The sequence below is a fragment of the Ammospiza nelsoni genome, chromosome 9, assembly GCF_027579445.1.
Source record: "Ammospiza nelsoni isolate bAmmNel1 chromosome 9, bAmmNel1.pri, whole genome shotgun sequence".
NCBI classification, from domain to species: Eukaryota; Metazoa; Chordata; class Aves; order Passeriformes; family Passerellidae; genus Ammospiza; species Ammospiza nelsoni.
The window spans coordinates 5,646,266-5,669,923 of NC_080641.1; the positions used below are offsets into that span (position 1 = coordinate 5,646,266).

The 23,658-nt window shown below is 40.5% G+C and overlaps 2 protein-coding genes across 7 annotated transcripts; both read right to left on the reverse strand.

Annotated features, from left to right (window-relative positions):
• Positions 1–471: 471 nt before the first annotated feature.
• On the reverse strand, positions 472–8,436 carry RGS21 (regulator of G protein signaling 21). 4 transcript variants are annotated; one of them, XM_059478254.1, is made up of 6 exons: positions 8,211–8,367; positions 7,359–7,463; positions 4,818–4,909; positions 3,345–3,421; positions 1,911–2,077; positions 472–916 (listed from the first exon to the last, which is right to left on the reverse strand). In XM_059478254.1, the coding sequence occupies exons 3-6, from the start codon at positions 4,826–4,828 to the stop codon at positions 713–715; spliced, it is 459 nt and encodes a 152-aa protein (XP_059334237.1). In that variant the 5' UTR covers positions 4,829–4,909; positions 7,359–7,463; positions 8,211–8,367; the 3' UTR covers positions 472–712. The 4 variants fall into 4 exon arrangements, with proteins under 4 accessions (XP_059334237.1, XP_059334238.1, XP_059334236.1 ...); XM_059478255.1 differs by lacking the exon at positions 7,359–7,463 and having other exon boundaries at positions 3,345–3,406; positions 8,211–8,336; XM_059478253.1 differs by lacking the exon at positions 7,359–7,463 and having other exon boundaries at positions 8,211–8,336.
• Positions 8,437–12,511: 4,075 nt separating this feature from the next.
• RGS18 (regulator of G protein signaling 18) lies at positions 12,512–22,035 on the reverse strand. Of its 3 annotated transcripts, none has more exons than XM_059478692.1 (5): positions 21,729–22,035; positions 20,948–21,049; positions 17,877–17,941; positions 16,692–16,858; positions 12,512–14,459 (listed from the first exon to the last, which is right to left on the reverse strand). In XM_059478692.1, exons 1-5 carry the CDS (start codon positions 21,845–21,847, stop codon positions 14,205–14,207), a joined length of 708 nt encoding a protein of 235 aa, XP_059334675.1. In that variant the 5' UTR covers positions 21,848–22,035; the 3' UTR covers positions 12,512–14,204. The 3 variants fall into 3 exon arrangements, with proteins under 3 accessions (XP_059334675.1, XP_059334676.1, XP_059334677.1); XM_059478693.1 differs by having other exon boundaries at positions 17,877–17,938; positions 21,729–22,034; XM_059478694.1 differs by lacking the exon at positions 20,948–21,049 and having other exon boundaries at positions 17,877–17,938.
• Positions 22,036–23,658: the final 1,623 nt, after the last annotated feature.

Here is a 23,658-nt window from a genome sequence, read left to right on the forward strand (position 1 = left end):
ATTAATTGAAAACGCACAAAGGAAGATTTGCTCAGTTGTAGTTTTTTTCCCAGATGCCTATGCAATTAATAAAATAGACATTTCAGTAAAAAATTAAATTAACACAAAGAAACTTGATGACCTTCTTCTTGAAGACAGCTGTATTGTGTAACGTTAATTTGCTCTGAATGCCAAGAACATTTGTTATAAAGCAGCTGCCTATTTATTAAATATTATCATAGTGTGTTATCAACGATAACATTTCTACATCTCCTATTTTGAATTAGCATAAAACAAGTTTAAAAGAGGATATAAATATTTTGCAAGCTTCAGAAAAGGTGACAAATGAAGGAGTAAATGTATTCAAGTCTACTGAAAGGGATTTATTTTGGAGGCTGTACTTCTAAAGAGGAATCAACAGCAAACAAGGAAAGCAAAACATTATGCTTAAAAATCTCATATTGCTTTCAAAAATGAAGCAAACACAGGAAAAAAACAACAATGGCAAAGTTTTTTATTAGGAAGGTAGCTCAAGTGTCTAGCATATTCCATCCTGCTTCTTGAATATTTCTCTACTGTTATTAGAAAGCATCATGTGCAATTTGTACTTAAAAACAAGTTGGCACAGGTGATTCTTGAAAGTGGCTTCTGCAATCCCTTTAATAATGAATAATTATCTGTACTGAATTGCAATGGGAGACATTATAAATTCCTAAAGGCCCAGTGTTTTTCCTCACAGAAACGGGAGCCATCTCTTCTGATTTCTGTCCTGGTGCTTCTTCACCAGTTCCTTGTACACTTCTGACCTCAGAAACCTGGGAAAAGAGTCCTTTGCCATGAGACAGTAGATTGAGCTCTGAGCAGCATCAAAGCAGCAGAGGGTGGGCTCAGAGATGTTCTGGGAGATGTCATTTTTGGTATGGAAGTCAATATTAATCTGTAGGAAGAAAGAAGCATGAAAGCAGTGTCAGTTTGCTCAGAAAGCTGAGGTCTGTTTGTGTCCAGGACACAAGCTGCATTTGAATTTCCTCCCAAATAACCTGACTGATGCAAATAAACAGGAAGCTCATCCCTTCCTTTTCTAGCAGACTGAATTCTTCATTTTATTTGACTCTTAAAAAGATGGCATCACTGAAAAAAATAAGGGAAAAACTTGCTTTTCCTTCTCATCTTTCTGCCAAGTAAATCAGTATCAGGTAATCAGTATGAAGTACTGATTACCAAAGAGAAAATTAAAAATGAAGGTACTCAGCATCATTTTAGACTTTGGCCCTATGTATTTTTAAAGGATTTTTTGTTTTTAACAATAATATCAATCAATCATCTTATTATTGATGGATATGATTACATTTCAATCATATGTAATACATGGGAATGTTTAAAGCACTCTTTCTAGCAAATGCAAAAACATCAGTGTAAATGTTTAAGGTGCAGAAAGTGAATAATGATTAATAAGCAAATCTTTCACAGTAAGCCTTTTTGAAATAATTATAAAATTGAATTCTGTGATGGAAATTTTTGCATTCTCTTCATGTCAAAAGTACCTACACAAAAGAAAAAATGCAATCATAAACCTACTAATGTTCTGGTACATTGAATACAGAAGAGATGGTGCTTACTGCATTACAAAAAATTATTAGAGAAAACAAATTATATTAAGCAAAAACGTCCTTAAAACTTCTGGCAGAAATTTCAGAAGATGAGGTAAACTTATTCCCAGTGTGAAGAATGTAAAGAATGTGAAGTGTAAACCATAACATCTTTGCTTCACAGCGTTGCACAAGGTGTTTACCTGGTAAATAATGGACATTAAAATGGGAGTTACAATCAGGATGAATTGTGGTTTTGGTCATTCTTTGAGGTCTGGATCTGAACTTTCTACTTCATCCCTATCCTCAGTACCCAAAGCACACACACAAAAACCTCTTTACCTCCTTTGGAGCATCAGCTTGTATAAAGTCAGAATAAATCTTCTGGGCTTTCAATGCAATCTTAGAGGAGGATTTGGTTTTCTTGAAGTCTTCACAGGCTAGCCAGAACTCCACATTCTCCTCACTGAACTCAGACTTCAAAAATGTCCGAAAAGCTGCCAGGCCCTCTGGGGGAAATGCATCAGATAGTGGATGGAGGAAAACTGAAAGGCCAGTGCAATTTATGTGTGTGCATACTCATGTGTGTGTGTGTACATATATATATATATATATATATTTATTTTTACAGAATGTGTATAGTGTAACCTATGTATCTGCCACTCTTTTACATGTCAGCCAGCAATCAGGTTTGAGAAGCCGCTGCAGGGGAAATAAATAGGAGATTAAATTACAGTGCTGATAAGGGGACTACTAAGAGAGTTTTTCAGTGAGCTGCCAACCAAGGATTGCTCCCAACAGCTGCCTGTTGTGGTTTGATCTCTTTAGCACTGGTACATTTGTTAAAAGGGGATCCTAGAGGTTTTTGGTTTCAAAAGGCTTTGTAGTGGCTTGGAAATCAGAGATTTGAGGCTGACTCCTCGGCTGAGAAGCAAATAGAAATGTAGGTCACACTGTGGTAGTATGCTTCCCCCACAGCTGAGGTTCCCTGCCCAAATGGGGCTTCCATCTCCTTGCAAGGAAAGATTAAGACCTGGATAAAAGATGGACTCCTTGTTACTTTTGTTACTTCTTTGTTCCTCTTTTTTTCTTTTTTTTTTTTTTTTTTCTTTTTTTCACTTTGAAGGGGAAAAAATGAAACAAATAAAGGTTTGTTTGGAATAAATGTTTTTAAAATTAATCCAAATCAGAACCTCTGAGTAAAGAAAGCTGACAGTACCCAAATTTAGTTGTATTAGTCAAGTTAATGCTATCCAGGAACAGGGTGGAGGCGTCCCAAGGTCCAGGCCACAATATTATTGCGAGGAAATGGGGCAGGGGCAAGGAAATTTCCAAGTTGCATGTGGTTTGTGGTGTCAGGTCTGTAGAAATGGCATTTCTAGGAGAAGTGACTTTAGGTATGTCATTTTTTGTTTGACTGGAAGTCACTGCACAATGCACATATTTCTCAGGAATATCTAAGGAAACGTTTGTGGGTTTTTGTGAAAAAAAATTATTAAAAATGAAACCTCTGCAAGGGGAATTTAGCAGTCACTTTAATAAAAACTATTTCATAGCATTTCTGCCTGCCCTTGAGCACTGGACAGAAGGTATGTTGTGTCTGCAGATTGGACAAACCTCTCAGGACAGCAGGTCCCCCACCTGCATCAGCAGCTCTGGTCAGTTCAGTGCATGTGGGGAGCTGAATGGAGAGCAGAGTGAAAACCTGGCAGGAATGTTGGGTAAATGGGATTACAAATGTTTTAAAAACACATATGTTTTTCCATCCCTTCTTACCTTTATTAGATAGTACTGTATCCACAGACTCAGACCATGCCATGGTTTCCCCAGCGTTTGACCTGTGGAAACAACATCTGCCCTTGAAAATAGCATTGTGGTCTCTGCCCTGTGCAGCCTGGGGTGGCTGAGAGCCTATGGTGTGGCTGGCTGCTGGGGAGAGGGGCTCAGCCACTCCTCCTACCCTACACACAGCAAAACAGGGATACTGGCACTGATAACTTGACTATTCACCCTGGAAATACTCGTAATGCTTGCAGCTGGTGGAGCTCTAACAAAGCACAGGAGAGGAAGGAATGTTCTAGAGAGTGCACTGAATTTCTTCTCGAGTTCAAAAGGATTAGGAATTCATTTATATGGCATTTTTTGCTTATAATGACAGGAATTATCTAAAAATATTACCAAGCTAACACTAATAGGAAACATGGGCCTCATATGTGCTTCTAGGGGGCATAAATAATTGAGTAAATTCACAGCTTTGACTCTTCCCCTGCAACTTGCTGTAGGCTTCTGCTAGACATGAGGGTAAACACTTTCTTCTGTATAAAATATTGCCAGTTTTCTTAAAACAAACAAACCCTACCAAAAAACCCCAACCAATCAAAAAAAAAAAACAACTTAGCATTAAAAACAATGACAAGCACTCTCAAGTTCTGTAAAAAACATTTGATGTTCCTAAGGGGGCTCTGAGAGCTCAGCTATCAAACCCCTGCTCTCTGAATTATAGAGATTGGTTGGAGAGCTGTGTTCCACAGCCACTTCTCAGCATCATCAGTAATGGTATTTTCTAATTGCAAATTTATAAAAAGATCATATAATAGTGTCAGGATATTATGTGGCTGTAGTTATAATTATTACAAGGGATGGTGACAGTGACACCTTAAACAAGCAAGCTTTTTTGTAGCTCTCCACTTACTTGTATCCAGAGTGCAAAAAATATATTTAAGCAAGCAAAAAAAGTGCATATTTATAAGTATATATAAAGACATACATGAGGGAAGTGCAAATATAGAAAGTCTGTGAAAACACAAATGAAAACCAAACATAGCATTATGTTGTATTTTGTGAGACATCATGTGATGATGGCATTAATCAGCAGAGAATTTGTTTTAGCAACAATAAGAAACTTTTATCAAATTTATGATAAATTTTCAGGATTTTTATTAAATGTTTACTAGCTTTCTTGTCAAGCAAAAAAGCAAAATGAAAGACCAGGATAAACCAAACAGTTTTGCTTCTTGTTCTTATGGGTAATATTAGTTGTTTTAATATTTACTCACCAGTCAGAATGATCTCACTGACTGTGTGGGATTTACTTGAATGGAAATGGCAAGCAGAATTGACCACAAGGAATCAGAATAGTCATATCCCCTTCAAAGGGTGAAGGAAAATAAAGCTGTACAGATTATTCAAACTTGGTCATCCCATCACATAAATCTCCTGCTGTTAAAATAGCCATAAACAGCAACTCACTTCACTGGCATTTTTCGTTCCACTGTTTGTCTGTCTGACTGTCTCAGGGAAGGCAGAGTTTCGTTTTCTGACTGATCTTCAAGCTGAAGGTACTGCAGGAACAACACAGTTAGCATGTGAATAACCAAACAGGACAATGCACCCTGACAAACCTTCTCAACGTTTTCTTTAAAACTATTTCTTTCAGAAATGCAGCCTATTTTTAGGCAGCACCACTCTCACCTGATAGTGGCCATAATACAAAAGGAATGGGGGCAATGGCAGCACATTCCTGCCCAGGGTCAAGGGCAGTGGAGCAAGCCCAGAGAAGGGCAGCAGGGGCAGCAGGTGTTGAAGGGCTGGAGCACAGGTCTGATGAGGAGCAGCTGAGGGACCTGGGGTGTTTAGCCTGGAGAAAAGCTCCAGAGGGGACCTTATTGCTCCCTGGAACTGGCTGAGAAGGGATTGTAGCCGGCTGCTGATCTGTGTAATTTGTCTCTTGCTCTTGATAATTATTCTTTCATCCCCAGCTCTTGGCTCCCTCTGTATAACCCTTGCTGTCCTTCACTCTCCTGAACAAGCAGGCTTACTGATTGATTTCTTGCCTCCCTCCAAATCTTGTCCTGAGGCTAAATCCTTTACTCAGATTACCCAGATTCCTGGTTCTCAATGTCTCCACTTAGCATAAACTTCCAGTGGTTCAGGAACTGGGATCCCAGCTCTCCCAACTTGCAGACTTAGGGATTTTTGTCTTCTCAATTAAAATATTTTTAACACCTAAAACATATTTTACACCAGAGCAGCCTTAGGAGTTTAAGTCTCATTTGATTTTCCTCTGTGGTACAATCATGAGCAAAGCTGACTCCTGCCTGCGTGAGAACATCTTTCTTATTTTAGCCATGTTCATCTTCTAAGAGCAGAAAGAAAAACACAAGCACCACATGCCATGTTTCACCCTTAGCAATGTTAAGAGGTTATTCCTTATCCTTATCCTTTATAGATCTGTAAAAGAAGTTTCAGGCCAATCTATATTACAAACTTCACAGGGGACAAAAACCAGTGAATCTGGTCAATTGTGCTCCAGGAAGACGAAATCAGGTGGAAACAGATATGGAGAGGTGGGACAAGCAGGAGAATTGAACTGTCTTGCAGGAGAAGAATGAAAGACCAGTTTGTCTCTTAAGATGAAAGAAGAGAGGAGCTATGATTGCCCTCTACAGAGAGGTAGCCTGGTGAGAAAAAAAATTTATTTTAGCACAATGGTTATATTGACAAAATAAAAAATGTATAGAAGCAGCTAGTGAACAAATTCAGACTGAAAACCAGAATAAGGCTTCACAAACTGTTGTTTTTTGCAGTCTCCCTTTCTACTCTTCTGTACTTTGAAGATAAAGCTTCATATAATTATAAGATCATTTTCAATTCTTGTCTTCATTAATAGAACACTAGAAATTATGACCTAAGATGCCCTTTAGTCCCACATATTACTAAAAATATTCTTGGCAGCAAAATACTAATACTTTCTGTAATCCCTTAGCTTTGCATCTGCTTGCTTCTAAACATTATAGCAGAAGAACAGAAATATTAATTGGTCATTTTTTGTTATTTAGAGAATATCTTGTGTGCCAGAGAGGACCAAAAGCCTTTCATACATTGTGCTCATGAGACTAACTTCAGCATCTTACAACAGGGGAGAAAACTTTCAGCATCTGCACTGACATCAAGTCCTTTGTGCCTGATTCAGTCCCTGGTTTTAGCTTTGGCAAAAGGAAATAAACATCATACAAAATCCAGCTGATATTTATCTGTGGAGCTTCTGGCCAGGCAGAGCATAAACAGCTACAATTTGAATTTTTTAACAGTGTCATGCCAGAAGAATCAGTCCAGTCCAGTTGTGAGGACAGAGGTGATACTAAATTAGGCAATTCATAATTTATGGCTGGCTCTGTTAATTTCTCAGCATTTACCTGTGTCTAATCCCAGTGGTTCTTCTATTTACCCACCTCAGGACTGTGACGATAAATTGATTTATTTTTGCTTTTTTAAAAGCGGTATTAACATTGTTATATCATTATTCCATTAACTCCTGTGAAACTATGAGAGGGAAGGTTGAGGACCTATGCCTATTTTTAATTAAAATCATCAGATAATTTACATTTATTTCAAAACAAAATTCCAGATAGTGCCACACATGCATTTTTAAAATTTCTACCTGATAGCCTGTTATCTGAATGAAGCAGATGAACATCTCTTCAAGATTTTTCAGGACTGATGGATATTTTTGAAGTCAGTCTTAGCAGCCACAGAACCATGCTAAAACTCAGGAATATTTTACACACACAATAAATGGATGGATGCAGTCAGATTGCTTTTGCATCTAATGGGGTACTGCTCAAATCCACAAAACCACAAAGAAGCTGTGAGGAACTCTCATCACTGTACAACATTCTGAGCAGTCAGTGACTGCTCAGTCTATGCAAGCTGAAAATATTTTAGGTATGCAACAGGTTAATAGAATTGTTATGATATTTGTACTGAGGCAATGAAAATAAGTTCACTAACCAAAGTTAGGCACAGCCACTTCTTCCCATAGAAACCAGCTGGTTGTATTTCTCTGTACTTCCTCTGCTTGGAACTTAGTGTCTGGAAGGAAACTCTAATATTTCACTGAAATGTCATAGGAGAAAAAGTGATCTTAGTATTAATATAAATGCATCAGCTGCTTGTGCAAATGTGTTGGCTATTCATAATAAACAGCATCAAGCAAACAAGACGAAATACGTAGTAGAGATGGGCTGGAAATTGCACATGGAATTAGTGCTATACCTTTTGTGAATCTAGACTCAGCTGACACTGCTGGACCCAGCTGACACACACAGTTACAGCTACAGTTCAGTCCTAGCTGGGACTGGACCTCCAGAGTCACTCGGACCCTTACTTGCTTGGCTAATTGCAGGATATTTTTCTCTTTATCTGTCAGCCTGTCGCTTAACCTTCTGGTAACTCTGAGGACTGGGCTATGGATTTCTGAGTCCTCTGCCTTTGATGACATGGGAGAGCTGAAACTCTAGAAAAGGGAATGTGGATCTGATTTAATGTTCCCAACTTTGCCAATATTACTTGCTAAGGACCCCACATCTATTAAATATTTAAATCCTTAGAACTTTTAGGCTCACAGCTTGACTTTTACTGATGCTCACCTTTTGTTCTTTAACTGTCTTTAGTTTTGCTGAATTATCTTCCTTTATGAAAAGCTATTGGCTGTTGCAGGCCATAAGACCTGTCATTTTTGTTCATCTGACTAATCACAATAGACAGTCTAAATCAATGTTACATATTCAAACCATTGCTTTATTAACCTAAGTAATCCATTTCCATTTACATATGTTCCTGAAAGGGCTGCCTTGTACTCACCTGAGCACAAAGTGAGAAAAGCTCACACTCTCCAATGGATGTGCTGATGTTTCCCAGCAGTTCAGTGTGTTAATGCTCCTCAGCACTTGGCCTCTGTTAATTCCATTCCATTCCATGCAGAGATTTGCTCGGATAGTGCTGGCTTGTACAAGGTAACCTCAGCAGAAAAAAAAAAAAATTAATGTTCTGCTGCCCCAAGCAGTCGAAGCCCACGGGGACTTGGGTGCATCCCTTATGTTGGGAGAAGCCAACGTGATCCAAGCACTTCTGGCATCCTAAGAACATGGAAATGCCTGTCCCACAGGGATGCAAATACACCTTAATCAGAATACTATGTAAATGCCCACCTTCCCACAGCACTGCACAGCATGGGCAACTCACAAAATAATTGATATTTTTCCATGTGAATAACTCTGTGTGCCTTCAGTATGTCACAGAGTTGTTTTGCATAAGAAAATGAGCTGTTATTTTCCACCCAAGCAAACTATGCCCTTCAGGTGAAATGTTTTGATTTCAAGAACAAGCTGTCAAAATACTTTACAGCGCTCTGGGCTCCTCATATTCATGATTTCCAAGTGCTGTACAACCACAAACCTCCACTGGAAAAGAACTGGAAACAATTCTCAAGAAAATGTACAACCAGGAAAAACTGGAATAGCATTAGCTGCAGAAATTTAAAATGAGGCCACTAAGCTGTGAAGAAACAAGAGTGTCTTCATTACAAGCAAATTTTATGGTGAAGAAATGAGAGTTCAGAGTTGTCCTTTTTTTAGGCTTCAGCCTTATCTTCTGTCCTACTTGAAAACTCTTAAATGACTGCTGTAGGATTGTGTTTCTTGCTAGTTAATTTTAGTTACCCTTCATGGAGAAGGCAATGGTAGAGGCTAGATTGTAAATCTGGGAGTCCAGATAATGTCCTGTAAAGTATAAGGGAGAATTAGGAGGAGGTTACACAAACAGATTATATTTAGGAAAGAAGAGAGAAATTCACTCCTTTGGTATGAAACCAGAAGGAGCCTTTATGAGACCAGCCCTAAGTGATAAGAGCACAACAAATGGAAGATAGCAACACATTAACAAGGAGAAAAGTAAAAATGGAAGCAAGCTCAGGTGGTGAATAGAGGAAATAATTTTTTTCTTTGGCACAGAGCCACACAGGAGCTTAAAGTGCATTTGATTGAGGCATTTGACTAAAATGCAAAGAACAGAGTGGGATCTGGGATAAGCAACTGAGCAAGGTGTAAGTTCATGAGCATATGAATCACTGATGAGAGGAAGATGATTTTCTGCAATTTTTTTCTCAGCTGATGTCTTTGGCAGCATGTGTGGAAAGGAGAGGGAACTGCATTCAAAGCAGTAGCTATTTAAGGAAGGCTGAGCAGCTGGGGACAAAAGGAGAGGAAAATGATCTGCTGTTTGTGAGTCACTTAAAAGTTGTAGCATGTAAAAGCATGTAAGAGCCGTGTTATTGATTGCCTGCTTCACTGGGAAATGGAAATCTGTCTTCTGTGAGATTCTTTGTCTTAGATTTCATTCTTGTTTTTGTCAGTTGAAAAATCAGTCAAGTTGTCTTTTGTTCAGTAACAAATCCACAACTGGAAGAAGATATTTGGTCCTGTGTATTTCTGCCTCCCTCAAATTAAACAAGAGCTGCACCTTCAGCCAATTTAAAGCATCTAATTAGACTGAAGTGTTGAAACAGGAGAAAAACCTTGGTGCCACACAAGTCAGCAGATTGCTTCCCTCATGCTTTGTGTCTTGAGACTTCACCTATGTAAGGAGTAAAGTGTAGTGTTTAGGTAGGGTAAATTATCGTGTTGACAGGAGGAATATTTTGGGAGCTCTTGCTGAATGGCACCCTGAATGGCACATATAAATATAAAAAGCTGCTATATAAAACCATCTCCAATAGTAGTACTTGCTCAACAGGCTTAGTATATGTATTATTTGCATTAGGGCGGCTCAACAAGAGGATTTACATACTGACATGGATTCTGCCAAAACTACAGAAGCCTGACTGTGTTCTCTGGTACTACCCAGAGATTTGTGCTGTAAATACATCTGTGCAGGGCCAGTCCTGAGTCTGATCAATCCTGAAACAGCATCACAGACTTGTACTAAATCCATACCTAGTTCATCTTCAGGACTGCAGCACAGCACTAAATTATAGAGTGCTCATTTTCCCCCACGAAAAGGAGCCTCTTCTAGAAAAAAACCCATTGTCAGATAATTATTTCATTTTGGTTTATCTTTGTGTCCTTTCCCTTCCTTTCTCTGAGTTTATCTTGACTTTCTTTTTACAGTAGTTCCCATGGCACTAGTCTGCTGTAAATTCAGCTAGGGTTCATAATTATCTTTGGAAAACACACATGCATAAACAGCTACCAGGAATATCTTATTTGTTTGTTTTCATTATAAAACTCATAAGAGGTCCTCGCACTGTCAGTACCGCAGACTGATGGGTTTGAGGAAGACCTCCCTGGAGATAAGCAAAATTTTCCATGTGTCTGTGAAACGAAATAAAGGGCTCCTGTTGACTTCTATTTATCATTGCAGACCCTTCTGACTAGCAGCTGGGATTTTGCTAATATGAAAATGTCTTACTCAGGGTACTATATTTGTAATTTGGTTGGATTTTGGAACAGTATTAAATATGTGTACTTTTTTCATTAGTTTCCTTCATGGCAATCCATTCAAGATGTGGATTCTCCACTGATATGAAGGGACATAATCACACTAGGGCAGAATTTAGCTGCAAGTGTGTAGGTTTTATGTCTGTGTGGCAGCAAGGCCAGTGCCAGCACTCAGGTGGGGCTGTTCTCAAATCTCTTCCTCCAACACGGATATTTTAAATATCTGAGAACAGGCATTCAGACATTGTTGGTGATACTAGAGACTCCCTGTGAGAGTCTGTCTCAATTTTCCCTCATCTGCCTCACGATTGTCATTGGAGGACCACTGAAGAGAAGACCCCCCCTGTCTAGAATCTCTGGCTCTGAAGGAGAAAGTCACACGCCAAAGGCCCTGAGACCTGAAAGCTCAGTGTTAAGCTATTTGTTTTCACAGGTGTGTTCGCTGTGTGCTAAGAAGGGGGCACCATGCCCTTTTTGCAACAATGGCTTTGGAAGCTCTTCCACCTCTTGGCCTGGCTGGACTTCTCCTGAGTTTTGGGTGGTCTCCCACAGAAGACCCTCACCTGTTTTACAACCACAGACTGAGATGTAAGGAGCCTCTCCATCAAGGACTGAGACATGAAACCCCCATGAGAAAAGGCCCCTCTGCTCCTTCCAAGGACTAGGACTGAAACCCCCAGCCCGGGGGAGGTGTTTGGGGAGGCAAGCTGACCAAAGCGAGATGTTTGCCTGCAGGTTGTGACCACTGGACCAAGAAAACAATGGCTCTTGTTTACTCCTGAGAACATGGACTACCTGTTACATCTATTCCTTATTGTATATGTTTCCCCTCCCCCTCACAGTTTTCAGTAATATAAACCTCTGAGTTAGCTAGAGATTTTGAGATCTCCCCAGCGTAACAGGCGGACCCTCGACTGGACTGGACCAAAGGACTTCGTCTCTGCTTTGGTAGCTATATCCCCTCTCTCTCTCTCTCTCTCTCTTTCTCTCTCCCTTAATCCCTCTGTCGCATTTTTGCTGTGGTTATTTCAATAAAACTGCATTTGTTTTGATTATCACTGCAAATCCCCTTGTACCCTGTCGGTTCTTTTGCACTTTGAGATCACCCCTACGAACCATCAGGTCATCCGTTCACTAGGATGGATCCTGACACTCCCTCATCACAGAATCCCCAAGGCTGGAAGAGACCTTGGAGATCTAATCCAAACATTAACCTTCCCCAGCCACAGTCAGCCCTAAGCTGTAGCCCCAAGCACCACAGCCAGAGGCCTCTTGAATTCTTCCAGAGACTGTGACCCCACCGCCTCCCTGGGCAGCTCGTTCCAATGCCTGACTATTCTTTAGTGAAAAAACCCCTTCAGCCAGGTCCAGACTGCTTTCACTGTCAGAAAGAGCCTATGCCTGGTGTTTTGAGATCAGGGGAGGGTGATGAATAAACCAGCACAGATAATCATTACAAATGTGTTTCCTCTCTGTTCCCCAGGTAAAGGTAAGAGCTTGGCGATGGCTCCTGGGTCACTGTGGCTCAGCAGCATTTCCACATGAGTTTGGATCTCTGTGCACAGTAACATTTTGTTTATTGTGGCAGTGATTACAGCTAGAGTTGAACCTAGGTGAAGTCTTCACATCTTCCTCATCAATGTACTGATGATAAATCAAATCCTGGCAACTCTTTAAGTAGATCTGATTTATTGGAAGTTAATAAAGCAGACAGGGAAACCTACAGATCCAGAAGCTCTTATACACCCCAAATTAATAATGAACACAAAGTCCCATCCTCAGGAACTGCATCTCTTCTCCTTCACCATTTACAGAAAGGGGAGGGAAAGGGAGAAAGCTTAAATTCCACAAGAAACAATGTAATATACAAGTCATAGTTACAGATAAATCCTGCAGCCCCTTCCTAAACTGAACCAATGTTTAAGATTTTAAGAACTGCCCCAAGCTTCAAGGTATGTCTGCATCAACTGTGAAAGAAAAGGACAGAATGAATGTGTGTGCTGACTATAAATAAATATGTCTGTCTTTGATAGTAAAGAAATAAAAAAGATTTCTCCTCCCTCTTCTATAACCTATAGAGAGGGTATTAATGTCCAATGGAACTGAAAGTTGTCCTGCCTGAGTCCAAGAGCTGTAGTAACAAAGTTGGTATACCATGACTGTTTATAAATAAAAGTAGAAATATTTTATATTTATATACATAGACATCAGCTGGTATTTAAGAATACACATTGTGTTAAAATAGCATTCTTGTCCCCTTGCTGCTGCTCATTTAGTTGCAAAAAATTAGAATACATGCATTTGATGCCAAAGCTAATATATACATCATAACTTAAAAGTAGACAACAGACATGTGGAATAAGAAAAATGTAACTTAAAAAATTAAATAGGTATTTTTACGTTCCTCTTAAAATAGGCAATGGCCACATTTTAATTATAGATTTAATTATGCAGTGTCTTTAGTTAAAATAAATGTAAATTGGCATTATACCTAATAATGTTCCTGTGTGTTTTACAGTATCAGAAAATACCACAAATTCTCTGTGCTTAGTGTAGGAAATATTGCAAAAAAACATAAATGTGTGCAAAGACTGGATACAGATATTTTAACTGTGATGAAACTCTGGCATAAAGGTACAGGCCCAGGATACGTGTTTGGTAATATCAAATGGCACTATATGAGACATTTTTAAGCAGGAAAATCAAAATTTTCCCCCAAATCTGATCACAGTCTTTGCTGTGAGTTTAAAAAAAAAATTCCTATATGAAAACTCCACATGTTATGACTTGCCAATACATCACCCACTTTTCTGTGAAAGTGAGATTCTGCTCCAGACCTTTGACCTGCTATAAATGAATTTTCTTTTGCTTCACCACTTAGTTACACCCGCTGAGGGTTTGGTGTTTAAAACACACCCGGGTTGCTGCAGGAGCTGGGGGTGAGGAGGGCCGAGCTGGGACAGGGACACATGGGGACACAGGGGTGAGGAGGGCTGAGCTGGGCTGTCACCACACAGGGACACAGGGGGTGAGGAGGGCTGAGCCGGGCTGTCACCACACGGGGTGAGGAGGGTTGAGCTGGGACAGGGACACATGGGGACACAGGGGGTGAGGAGGGCTGAGCCGGGCTGTCACCACACAGGGACACAGTGGGTGAGGAGGGCTGAGCTGCGCTGTCACCACACGGGGTGAGGAGGGCTGAGCTGGGCTGTCACCACACGGGAACACACGGTGTGAGGAGGGCTGAGCTGGGCAGTCACCACACGGGGTGAGGAGGGCTGAGCTGGGCTGTCACCACACGGGGTGAGGAGGGCTGAGCTGGGCTGTCACCACACGGGGTGAGGAGGGCTGAGCTGCGCTGTCACCACACGGTGAGGTCCGGCCGCACGCCCTGGAAGTCGTTGACGGTGAAGGAGCGGGAGCGGCGGCGGAGCGGGGCGCGGGCCGCGGGCCGGCCCTGCAGCAGGCCCCGGTAGGCGGCGGAGCGCAGGAAGCGCGGGTAGCTGTCCTGCTCCATCAGCCGGTACACCGTGCTCTGCGCCGCGTCGAAGGTGCTGCGCAGGGGCTGCCCCATGCTCTGGCTTGTGACTTCCTTGGTGTGAAAGTCCAGATTCACCTGGAGGACGAGGAAAAGGGTATTTAATGTACATTCTTGTATATCCAGTGTTATTATCTACAGCACTGATACAGTACACCAGGAAAAGACTTTTCTGATAAGAGTGAAGCCTTAAGTTTGAGCCTTCATATTTTCCAGATTCTGTACTGCATTAGTTTATAACTCTGAACTTCTTATAAAGTGTTAGCAAGTTCTCTCCACAGCTTAGACAAAACTATCCTTTTCCAGCCCCAGAACCAAGGGCACCACTGCATCTTCAGGCCCAAAAAGTGCAAACGACAGGGAATGGAGGAGAGCAAACTGGGAGGATGGGACTGCATCACCTGGAGCTGGAATTGGAAAATTAACCCCAAGACAGAAAAGGACCAAAACATAAAAGTGTGAAAACTTGTGACTTGTCGTCCATATTGGGTGTAGCCACGGCCAGGCTCTTGTACTGCCCAAGGTGTATCCTGTGAAGGCCTTTAATAAATCTCTGTTTTATTCCTTTAACTCTGCCCAGCCTCTGTTCTAGTAGCCTCTCAAGGCATGAGGAGGACCTTGAATCCCCCATACAACAGGATATTAACACCACAGAATTAGCGTGTTTGCCTTCAGTGGTGGCTCTCAGAAAGTCTCCACAAATCCCATTGTATCATTGGTACCATGGAAAACTGGGGAAACAGAAGAAAAACTCTGATATTTGACTAAAAGTAACTTTCTAACAGTGAACACTGTATAGTCAAAAGTTCCCAGCTTTGCAATACCAGACTATTACAGATCTCCCCTGCTCTCATGTAGGATTAAAGTAGAACTGGTTCTAATAAGATGACATTACTGAATAGTTAAAAATTCTGGTTTCTGTGTACTTTCTGTAGTAGGAAGGTGAAAAAATTCTAATTTTTTTTTCATTTAAATGGGTCTCTGGAGGCCTTAGATTGATGAAGTGTATCAAAATTACTATTTACCCCATGTGCTGCTGTATTCACCCTGGGAAATGTTTAATAGTATAAGAATTTTAATGAAGTGACAGGCACTAGTTCAAGCACATTATTTTGAAAAATAAGGTAGGATATATTTTAAAATTTGTTGACCCAATCAAAAAGTGACTTCAATAGTGTAGATCTAAGAGCCGAAGGGCAATTAGTGATCAGAGAAGGGTCCACTCATCCAAAATTTTATGATCCCATCAAACTGTAGGCTTAGAAATTGTTTAAAAGAGTTCTGCTGGACAAGGAATCAGAGGAGATGTGCAAGCTGCAGAGCTATGTGGTCTCAGCTGAGCCCAAGGGAGGAAGTCACACCAAAGCCAAGTGTCCAAGATGAACCACAGCTTCCACCCTGCCTGCACCAAACTCAAGAATGGCAGAGAAAGAAATTGTTAAGTTACTATGACTTCCCTGCCTTGTCCTCTCCTCAGCTTTCTCCTGCTCATCTCTTTGCTTCAATCAGTCTCAAGCATTGACAGTGTCAGCACTTGTTACCTGTCCAGGGCTGCTTCTCCCCAAAGGCACACAGCAGGGAAAGGAATGGAAAGGGACATAAGTCCTTAAAAGTAGGCATTTCCTAGGAAAAGCAGATCAGAATCCTAATGCAATCTATGGGAATTGCAGATGGAAACTGCACCGCTTTGCAATCTTTTCACTAAAATGAGAATTACACCTTTTTCACCCTCATTACAAGGAAGCAGAAGTAAGTGTTTAACTTCTCCTATTCTGGCAAATAAAAAAATACAGCTACTGATCTACTCAAATGGGATAGAATTAAAGGAAAATGTAAGTCAAAAAGACCTCTTCAAGAGGCTGCTTGTGATTTCACTGAAATTTGATGATCTCCCAACCTGTTCATCTCCTTTTTAGGGCAGGCAAAAAATTATTTCTTTTGTTCATTTATGAACCCTTCATAAACTTCAGTAAAATGAATAAGTTGGAAATATGAAAACTTTTTTCATTCTTAGGATATTAAGAAAAGGCCTTAGCATTGGTGAGGATTGTCATATCAACATCATTTTGTGCTGACAGTAACACACCAGGGATATGCAATTGGAGGTGGAGGGGTGGAAAAGGGAGAGGGAGTCAATCAAGACACGTCCGTGCTCCTTCCAGCGTTTTGACTTTTATGAAAGTCTTCTTATATCAGGGGACTGCAGGATTAGCTCTTGAAGCTGCTTCTGGGCATGCACTTCTCAAAAGAAAGTTTCACCAGATGCAGTTGTGTCAATCAAACACTATGTATAATGAGAAAGGTCTTTACCTCTTTTGGAGCATCTTTCTGTATGAATGTTTCAAAAATGGTCTTGGCTTTTGTCAGAAGATCATGTGCGCTTTTGCTTTTCTTGTAATCCTCACAGGCTATCCAGAATTCGATGTTCTCCTCACTGAACTCAGTTTTCAGAAACTTTGTGAAGGCATCCAGCCCAGCTACAAAAGGGAAAGTTGAATTGCATTAAAAAAATCTATCCTTATCAGACAGTTACTCTTTCAAAGAGTCTGTGCAATGTAGTAAAATATGTTTTGCTCCCTTGGAACAATACCACATTAGAGATAAGTATCCTAGAATACATAAAGGCTGTAAATAAGTGCAGTTTCTCCATTGTGATCCTGTAACTCTCCTTACAGAATTCTCAGCATCAGTAAAAAATGCTACCAAAATCTCATAAATTTAGAAAAAACATTAAGCAAAACATATGGGAGTATGTGGAAGTGGTGGACTTTATTCCAGCTGAATATCAATTCAGTTTGATCAAAACTCTATTTGAATCTTTGCTCATAAGTAAACTACTCTTCAGCAGCAATTTAAAATGGATGGCTTTCAGCATCTCTGTAATTGGCTTTATCCTGCTGTTGTTATGCTGAGGATATTTTCTTTGCCAAGCGTGCTTCATCTGTGGAAGTAATGCAATTGTGTGGATGTGAACTGTTCAAGGAACAGATTTGAAAAGCCCACAGTGTCCAGCACTGTAGCTGAAACATGTGGCTCTCCAAAGTGAAGGGAGGAACATATGTGCATTTGATAATTATGCGAGCAGCAGGGCCTCTCAATGAAGGCCAGCTTGGATCTAATCACTGGCTTAGAAATAAACTGTCAGGAGTGACAAAGTCTCAAGTATATGGAGCATATGCAGTTAGGAATATTTGAGCAATATTATGGTTAAATGTTCCTGTTTACTGAAGGGAGTCTGCTGTCTGCTGTATTACTTTGTTCAATAAAACACCAAACACAAAAATTATTTTAAACTATTTTCACAAGTTGACAGCAAGCTATAGCTGAAGAAGACAAGAAGAGCAGGAAACACATGCTGCCATAAATGACCCATCATACCTAGTTTAGGTAACTGGCATGTCTATTCAAGGGCATAACTGGATTTTATGATTTTCCATCCTTTACCATCAATTTTCCATCCTAACAGTCTGCATGGAGAGACAAAAAACTACTGACCTTTCTCAGAAAGTAGTTTGTCGAAAGACTCTCCCCATTTCACTGCTTCTTCAGGTGACACACTGCTTAAGAAACAGAAAGGAGTTAGAATAATTGTTCATACTGTGCATTTAGGAAGCTGTGTAACACACATTATCTGTCACCATTGTGGCTCAGGGCTGTTCCACAGAGCCTTTGATTAGATCACCTCACTAAGGGAGATCATTCTCTAAGGGGCATCAGGAACATTTCCTTTAACTCACTCTTGACATTTTTTCCTGCAGAGTATATTTCTTTTCTCTTTTTCTAAAAACATCAGAGCAGAGGCTTTTCACTGTGGTATTTGTGTTGTCCTACTAATCTTTAAGGCAATTGAGACCATGTAGCATGGTGAATCATAAGGGAAGCAGGTCTTGTCAGCTATTTAAACTTGAGATAGTCATGCAGAGATGTAGTTTTGAATATGCTCACTCTGAGGCTGTTACGACAGTCTGCTTTTTTAATGAAATATACAGAATTCTGTAGCTTGAAGAAAAAACTGTAGCAATATGGTTTAGGTGTCAGTTTTACAGGGCAATACCACGTGTAGTCTGGTTTGTTTACCACAAACACTTCAAATGCCATGCTATTCTGAGACACTGTGCCTCATTTATAAAACTCCTCATGTTCTTCATTAAGTATGTCAAGTTGCACGTGTTTCATGTCAATTTTGAAAAATCTGCCCTAGGAAACAGCAAAGAAAGGGGGAAAAGAAGCAAATTTTATCAGTTGCTTTGTGGATGTGCATGTTTGGAACCATTTTCATTCCAGGACAAATCACAGGACACTGAAAGTATCAGTAAGTGACTGGTCTGGGATTAGTTGATCAAATCAACTTATGGACCAAACGTTTCTGAAACATGATCCCACTTCCTCATCAAGGCTTGCGGTTCTGTTTCCTGATTTACACAGTTTGGGCTCCCTTGGCAGGGAGGAGGCACGTGTAGTTTAGATGAAAGGAAATTCCAATCTCTTTGGCAAGGAATTTAAGCCAATAATGACTCTGGGTTTGCACAACGTGAAAGGAGGCGTTTTGTTTTGGTTTTTAAAATTTTAATAGGTATCACATGTTTCGTAGCTGAAGTAATTTCTTGCAGGAATGTAAATTTTAACTAGGGAGAAGAAAAGAGTTCATGAGGAGAAATTCAGGAAAGCAGGGGAATTCTGGAGTCAGGGAAATGAGACCTTACTCCCTTACAGCGTTTATTAGGTATGAGAATTTCAGAAAGTCCCATGAACTTTGCCAGCTGCAGGTTCCTGTCCCTACAGAAATTATTTTGGCCATAGTAAAAGATAGAGCCTTATGTCTTTAGACCACATACTCAGTTCACAAAGGCATGAAATACTGGAGAGGATCTTTGTGGGTTTGGAAACTCCTCCCCTGAGCTTCTGGTTTTCCTTCAGCATCTGCAACAACCTGGGAGCCTCACAGACCCCCAACACCTGAGTGCAGCAGTGAGCTTGTGCAATAATAAGCAGAAACCAAGATTTGTTCAACTTTGCTGCTTTCTAAATATGAGAAGAAACTAATTTAAACAAATGAATAGACATTTAAACTAAAACCAAACTTCTAAATGAACAAATTAACTTTTCTACTATCACCTCAATTTCCATCTGCAGTGTTTTATTTAAATTTCTTTCTATTTATTTTAGTAATTCTGTGTGAAAAATGGAAATTATAAAAGCTAAGTAAATCACTTAATAAATTTCAAACTATTATCTCACTTTTTTATTTGAAAAAGAGTAAATTTGTTTGGTTGGTTTTTTCCCATTTTTGACAAATATAATTGTCACTTTAATCCAAATATAAGACCAGCAAAAATCTACAAGTTTCTCTTTCATACAAGAACAGTCAAATCTCTGTTAGTCAGGCACCAGCGGAGAGTAACATGGTAAAAGACAGCTGGCTGAATGAGGAAATGATGTTAAAAGGGGGAAATTCTTCAGAGAATTGTTACTGCTCTGAAAGTGCCGTCTGGCAGATTGTAAGAATGCAGTGAATGGCTGTACTTTGCATTAAATACCTGGGGTATGTGAGCCACACAGCACTGTCTGGCTCTATTTTCTCTTTACAGATGCAATCTTAGAATGGTTTGACACGTCTGCAACCAGGACATCTCAAAACGTGAGCAATAAACACGGCCGGGTGACTCAGATGCACCGGTGGGATTGTTTAGATACCCCCTCCCCAGCCACTTTTCCCCAGGTCCTGGAAGCAGAGTTTGGGTCCTTAGGTGACCTCTACCACGTGCTCATCAATTAGCACATTAATGGCTTGTAGAAGCAGCTCTGGTCAAAGCAGGCAGCTTGTGAAGAAAGCTTGTCAAGAAAGTGGGAACTGCTGGAATAAGAGAAAAGGCTGTGGTAAGCACTGAAGTGTTCTGGAATGATTTGTGGTGGAAAGAAAGGACCGATACATTCTTTCGGCCACAGTGTTGTAGCATTCTACATATTTCTTCTCAGTCAGGACCTACAAATGCAATTCTTAGTATAGCAATGTCTTGGTACCCCACTGAAGTGAGGAATTAAACTCTTATGGAAGTCAGTAAACCCAAGACTGTACCCTGCATCGTTATGGTAAATACTAGGGACAATACTACCAAAGTGTAGAAATTTTGGAGACAAGTGTTCAATCAATTACTGCAGTTACTGAGGAACTCTGCATTCACTGTTTAACACAGCTATGGCATTTGTGCATCACAGAAGTATTTGGAAAACCTGCTTTGCCAGGAGCTGTATGATTTTCCTGCCAGCTGCATTTCTGAGTGGATTATTGCTCTGTACAGTCAGTGGACTCGTACCAAGGCTGCTGGCACAAGGTTTAAACCTCTCTGCAAATGTATGGGGGCCAAGTGGTGTGAAAACACTGCTGATTACCTCGATGCATACCAGGTAATTCTGTAGTGTTTGCATGCTTGGGTTACACAGAGAAATTTTCAAAGTGTTACTCTGCCCAGTCTGAATGCACACACATGGGTACAGGAAACATCCCAAGTCACACAGGTGCTTCTTGGAGGGAATCACCAACCAACCCAGTCTTTTACAATGTTTACCTTGCTGCTTTTGTCAAGTTTCCAGGTTTGCCAAGGTGATCACTTTCATGGAATTCAGGTTTCTGCAGGAGCAGGCTCAGCCTATTTCTCTTCTGCTTAGCTCTACGACAGAATTGGAGTGGCTTTTCAAGAAACATCGTAGAAAATTGGTTTTTCCCTCTCAAGCATTCTCTGCTTCTGCATTATAGAGCTCCCTATTTTCACTTATAGTAATGTTGGTGTTACTTCTCCTAGGTATATTATTCACATTAATGGTTTTTTATTCATAGCTTAGCACATATTTTGCACTGGCAAAGAAAAATGGAAATCCTTTAATTTTCAGCATGCTTTTAATTTATTTTAACGATGAGGGGCCAAACTTCCCATTAGACAATGTAAACAGTTGGCTCAGCGTCTTCTACTTTTAATGTTTCACAAAGAAAAAAGGAAGTATTGCTTCCTGTCATTTGAAATTTTTGAAAAAAGCTTTCCCGGATCATATTCAGGCTTTAGAGAAGCATTTCTCAGAACTTCTTGCAATCTCTCTTTCTTAGTATTTTTAGATCATTAATTTGGAATGTTTCTTGTCCCCCCCAAAAAAACCCCGAGAGTTCTTTGAGATAACTATTCTTAAAGAGTTAATATTTTACACATACAATTTCTAGGATTGCAGTTCATGAGTTCTCACATATATGTCAAAAATGAAATTAGCTGTGCCCTAAATTCACCCCCACAAACTATGCTAGAAGAATCCTCCATGTAAATAGAACACACAGAAGGCTGGCATGACCTGAACACTTACCCAGGCTTGCTTGCCTTGTTTGGCTCTTCCTTAATTTCTGGTTTCATGACTTTGTAATAGGGTTTATCCTTTGAAGCAGAAATGTTGAGTTGGGGGAATAAAAGAAGTGGGTTCTCCATCTTCCTCTAGAGAAGCTTCCAGCTAGGTTCCCTTTGCTCCCTCGGCCCCGCTGCGTGCTGGCTCGGGCTCTCACATGCTGCAGCAGCCTGGACTGCCCTGGCCAGCCCCAGCCCTGTGTCCAGAGGAGCTGGTGGCAGGAGGTGGCTCTGTACTGGCCTCTGCAGCTGTGCCCACTCCGGGCTCCGAGGGCAGCTCTGGCTGTGCCCTCGTCCCTTGGGGAAATGACACTGCAGCTCTGCAGGGCTCATGCTACAAACCGCAGCCCAGAGCAGCAGCTGCTCCGCGCAGCTCAGCTCCTGTTCGGGGTAGGGCGACACCAGCCCCTGGCCCCAAACACCTGTACATGCCCTAGGCTCCTAAAATTAACCTTAATGACAGTAATGTCACATGAAATAACATCCAGCCTTCTCTTCAGCCCCCAGAAGCACCCCATCTGCCCTTAAGCTGCCCTCCGCAGCATCAGCGCTGTGTGCTGCACACAGCTCCATCCACAGCACCCTGACTTCAAACTCAGAGTTTCTCAGTGTCTCCTCCAAGCTTTGGCTGATCAATCATTTTGCAAGCAGATATTTTAATTTTTGCACCATTCTTCAGAAATTACAACCACCCACTGCTAATTTCTAGTTCATCCACGAAATGCTCCCTCTTTCACTTCTCTGTCTGTGGATTTGTGTTTACTTGCAATCTCCCACCCAGGATAGAAAATCTTTAGCTCAGAAAAAAAAACCTCTGCATTTTGAATTTTTTTTGTGTTACTAAATAACCCAAAACTTCTCATTTCAGTTTGCATAAAGTAAAAATAGATTAATCTCTGAGGTTCATCAGCGCAAGTTATCTCTTCACATACAAGTCTGATGTCAGTTAATTTTCTTGGGTTTAAATTCAGTTTCTCTTGGAGGTGTCATAAGAACAATACATCTAATAAAGAAACATCTTCAGTGTTAGCTGAATGAAAAACTGGAAAGGGTTAAAATTACTGCAGTTAATTGATTAAGAATTTAATAGTTCTCATGTTTTTAATGGCAATGTCTCATTTTGATTTCTCAGGTAGGACACTGAGCTTCGAGGAGAAGACATGACCTCATTACCCCCCGTAATTTTGTTGTGTTTTACTTCCATGGGTACTTCTGGTGAGAGTCCCACTGTGGCCTTTTTCATGTGGAGCTAAGGAGAATGGGAATGGAAGACACTAATATTCAAAAGAAATGAAAAAATCCCAACTCTGCTAGGAATCCAAATTTGTGAAACATTAAAAGAAGAATAAGATGTAATCTATCGTGATTTTTTTTTAAGAGTTAACTGAAAAACTCTCTTGTGCCACATGTGTGATACAAATTTTAAAATCAGACTGAATGGGGAACAGTGCACAACTGCCTTTTGTAACCCAAGGGACTTTAGGAAGCAGGGTTACAGTTTAAACCTAATTTTCAATTTCAGACAAGGCTTATATCATGCATATTTTAAACTGGCTTTAACCGCAACTGTGTTTCATAATTTATTCTGCCTTTAAAAGATAAGTAAATAAAGATAGACTGCATTATTTTATTTCACTTTTCTGCAATAGTGGTGGTCACATGAGCTTTTTTTACCTGTTACATGTATAAAATATTGTCCGTGCCCATCTGACATAATTTTTTTACCTGCTGATTTCAGCTCCTGGAAAATATTTGTAATTTAGCCTCCACATCCTATCTAAGCTGATTTAAGGAAGATTTGGAGATGGAATATAATTTAGAAGTGAATTATAAGGGGCCGCTGTGCCAGGCAGCTTCTAGATGGGGATGAGCAGCTGTGTCCCCTCTTTCAGCAC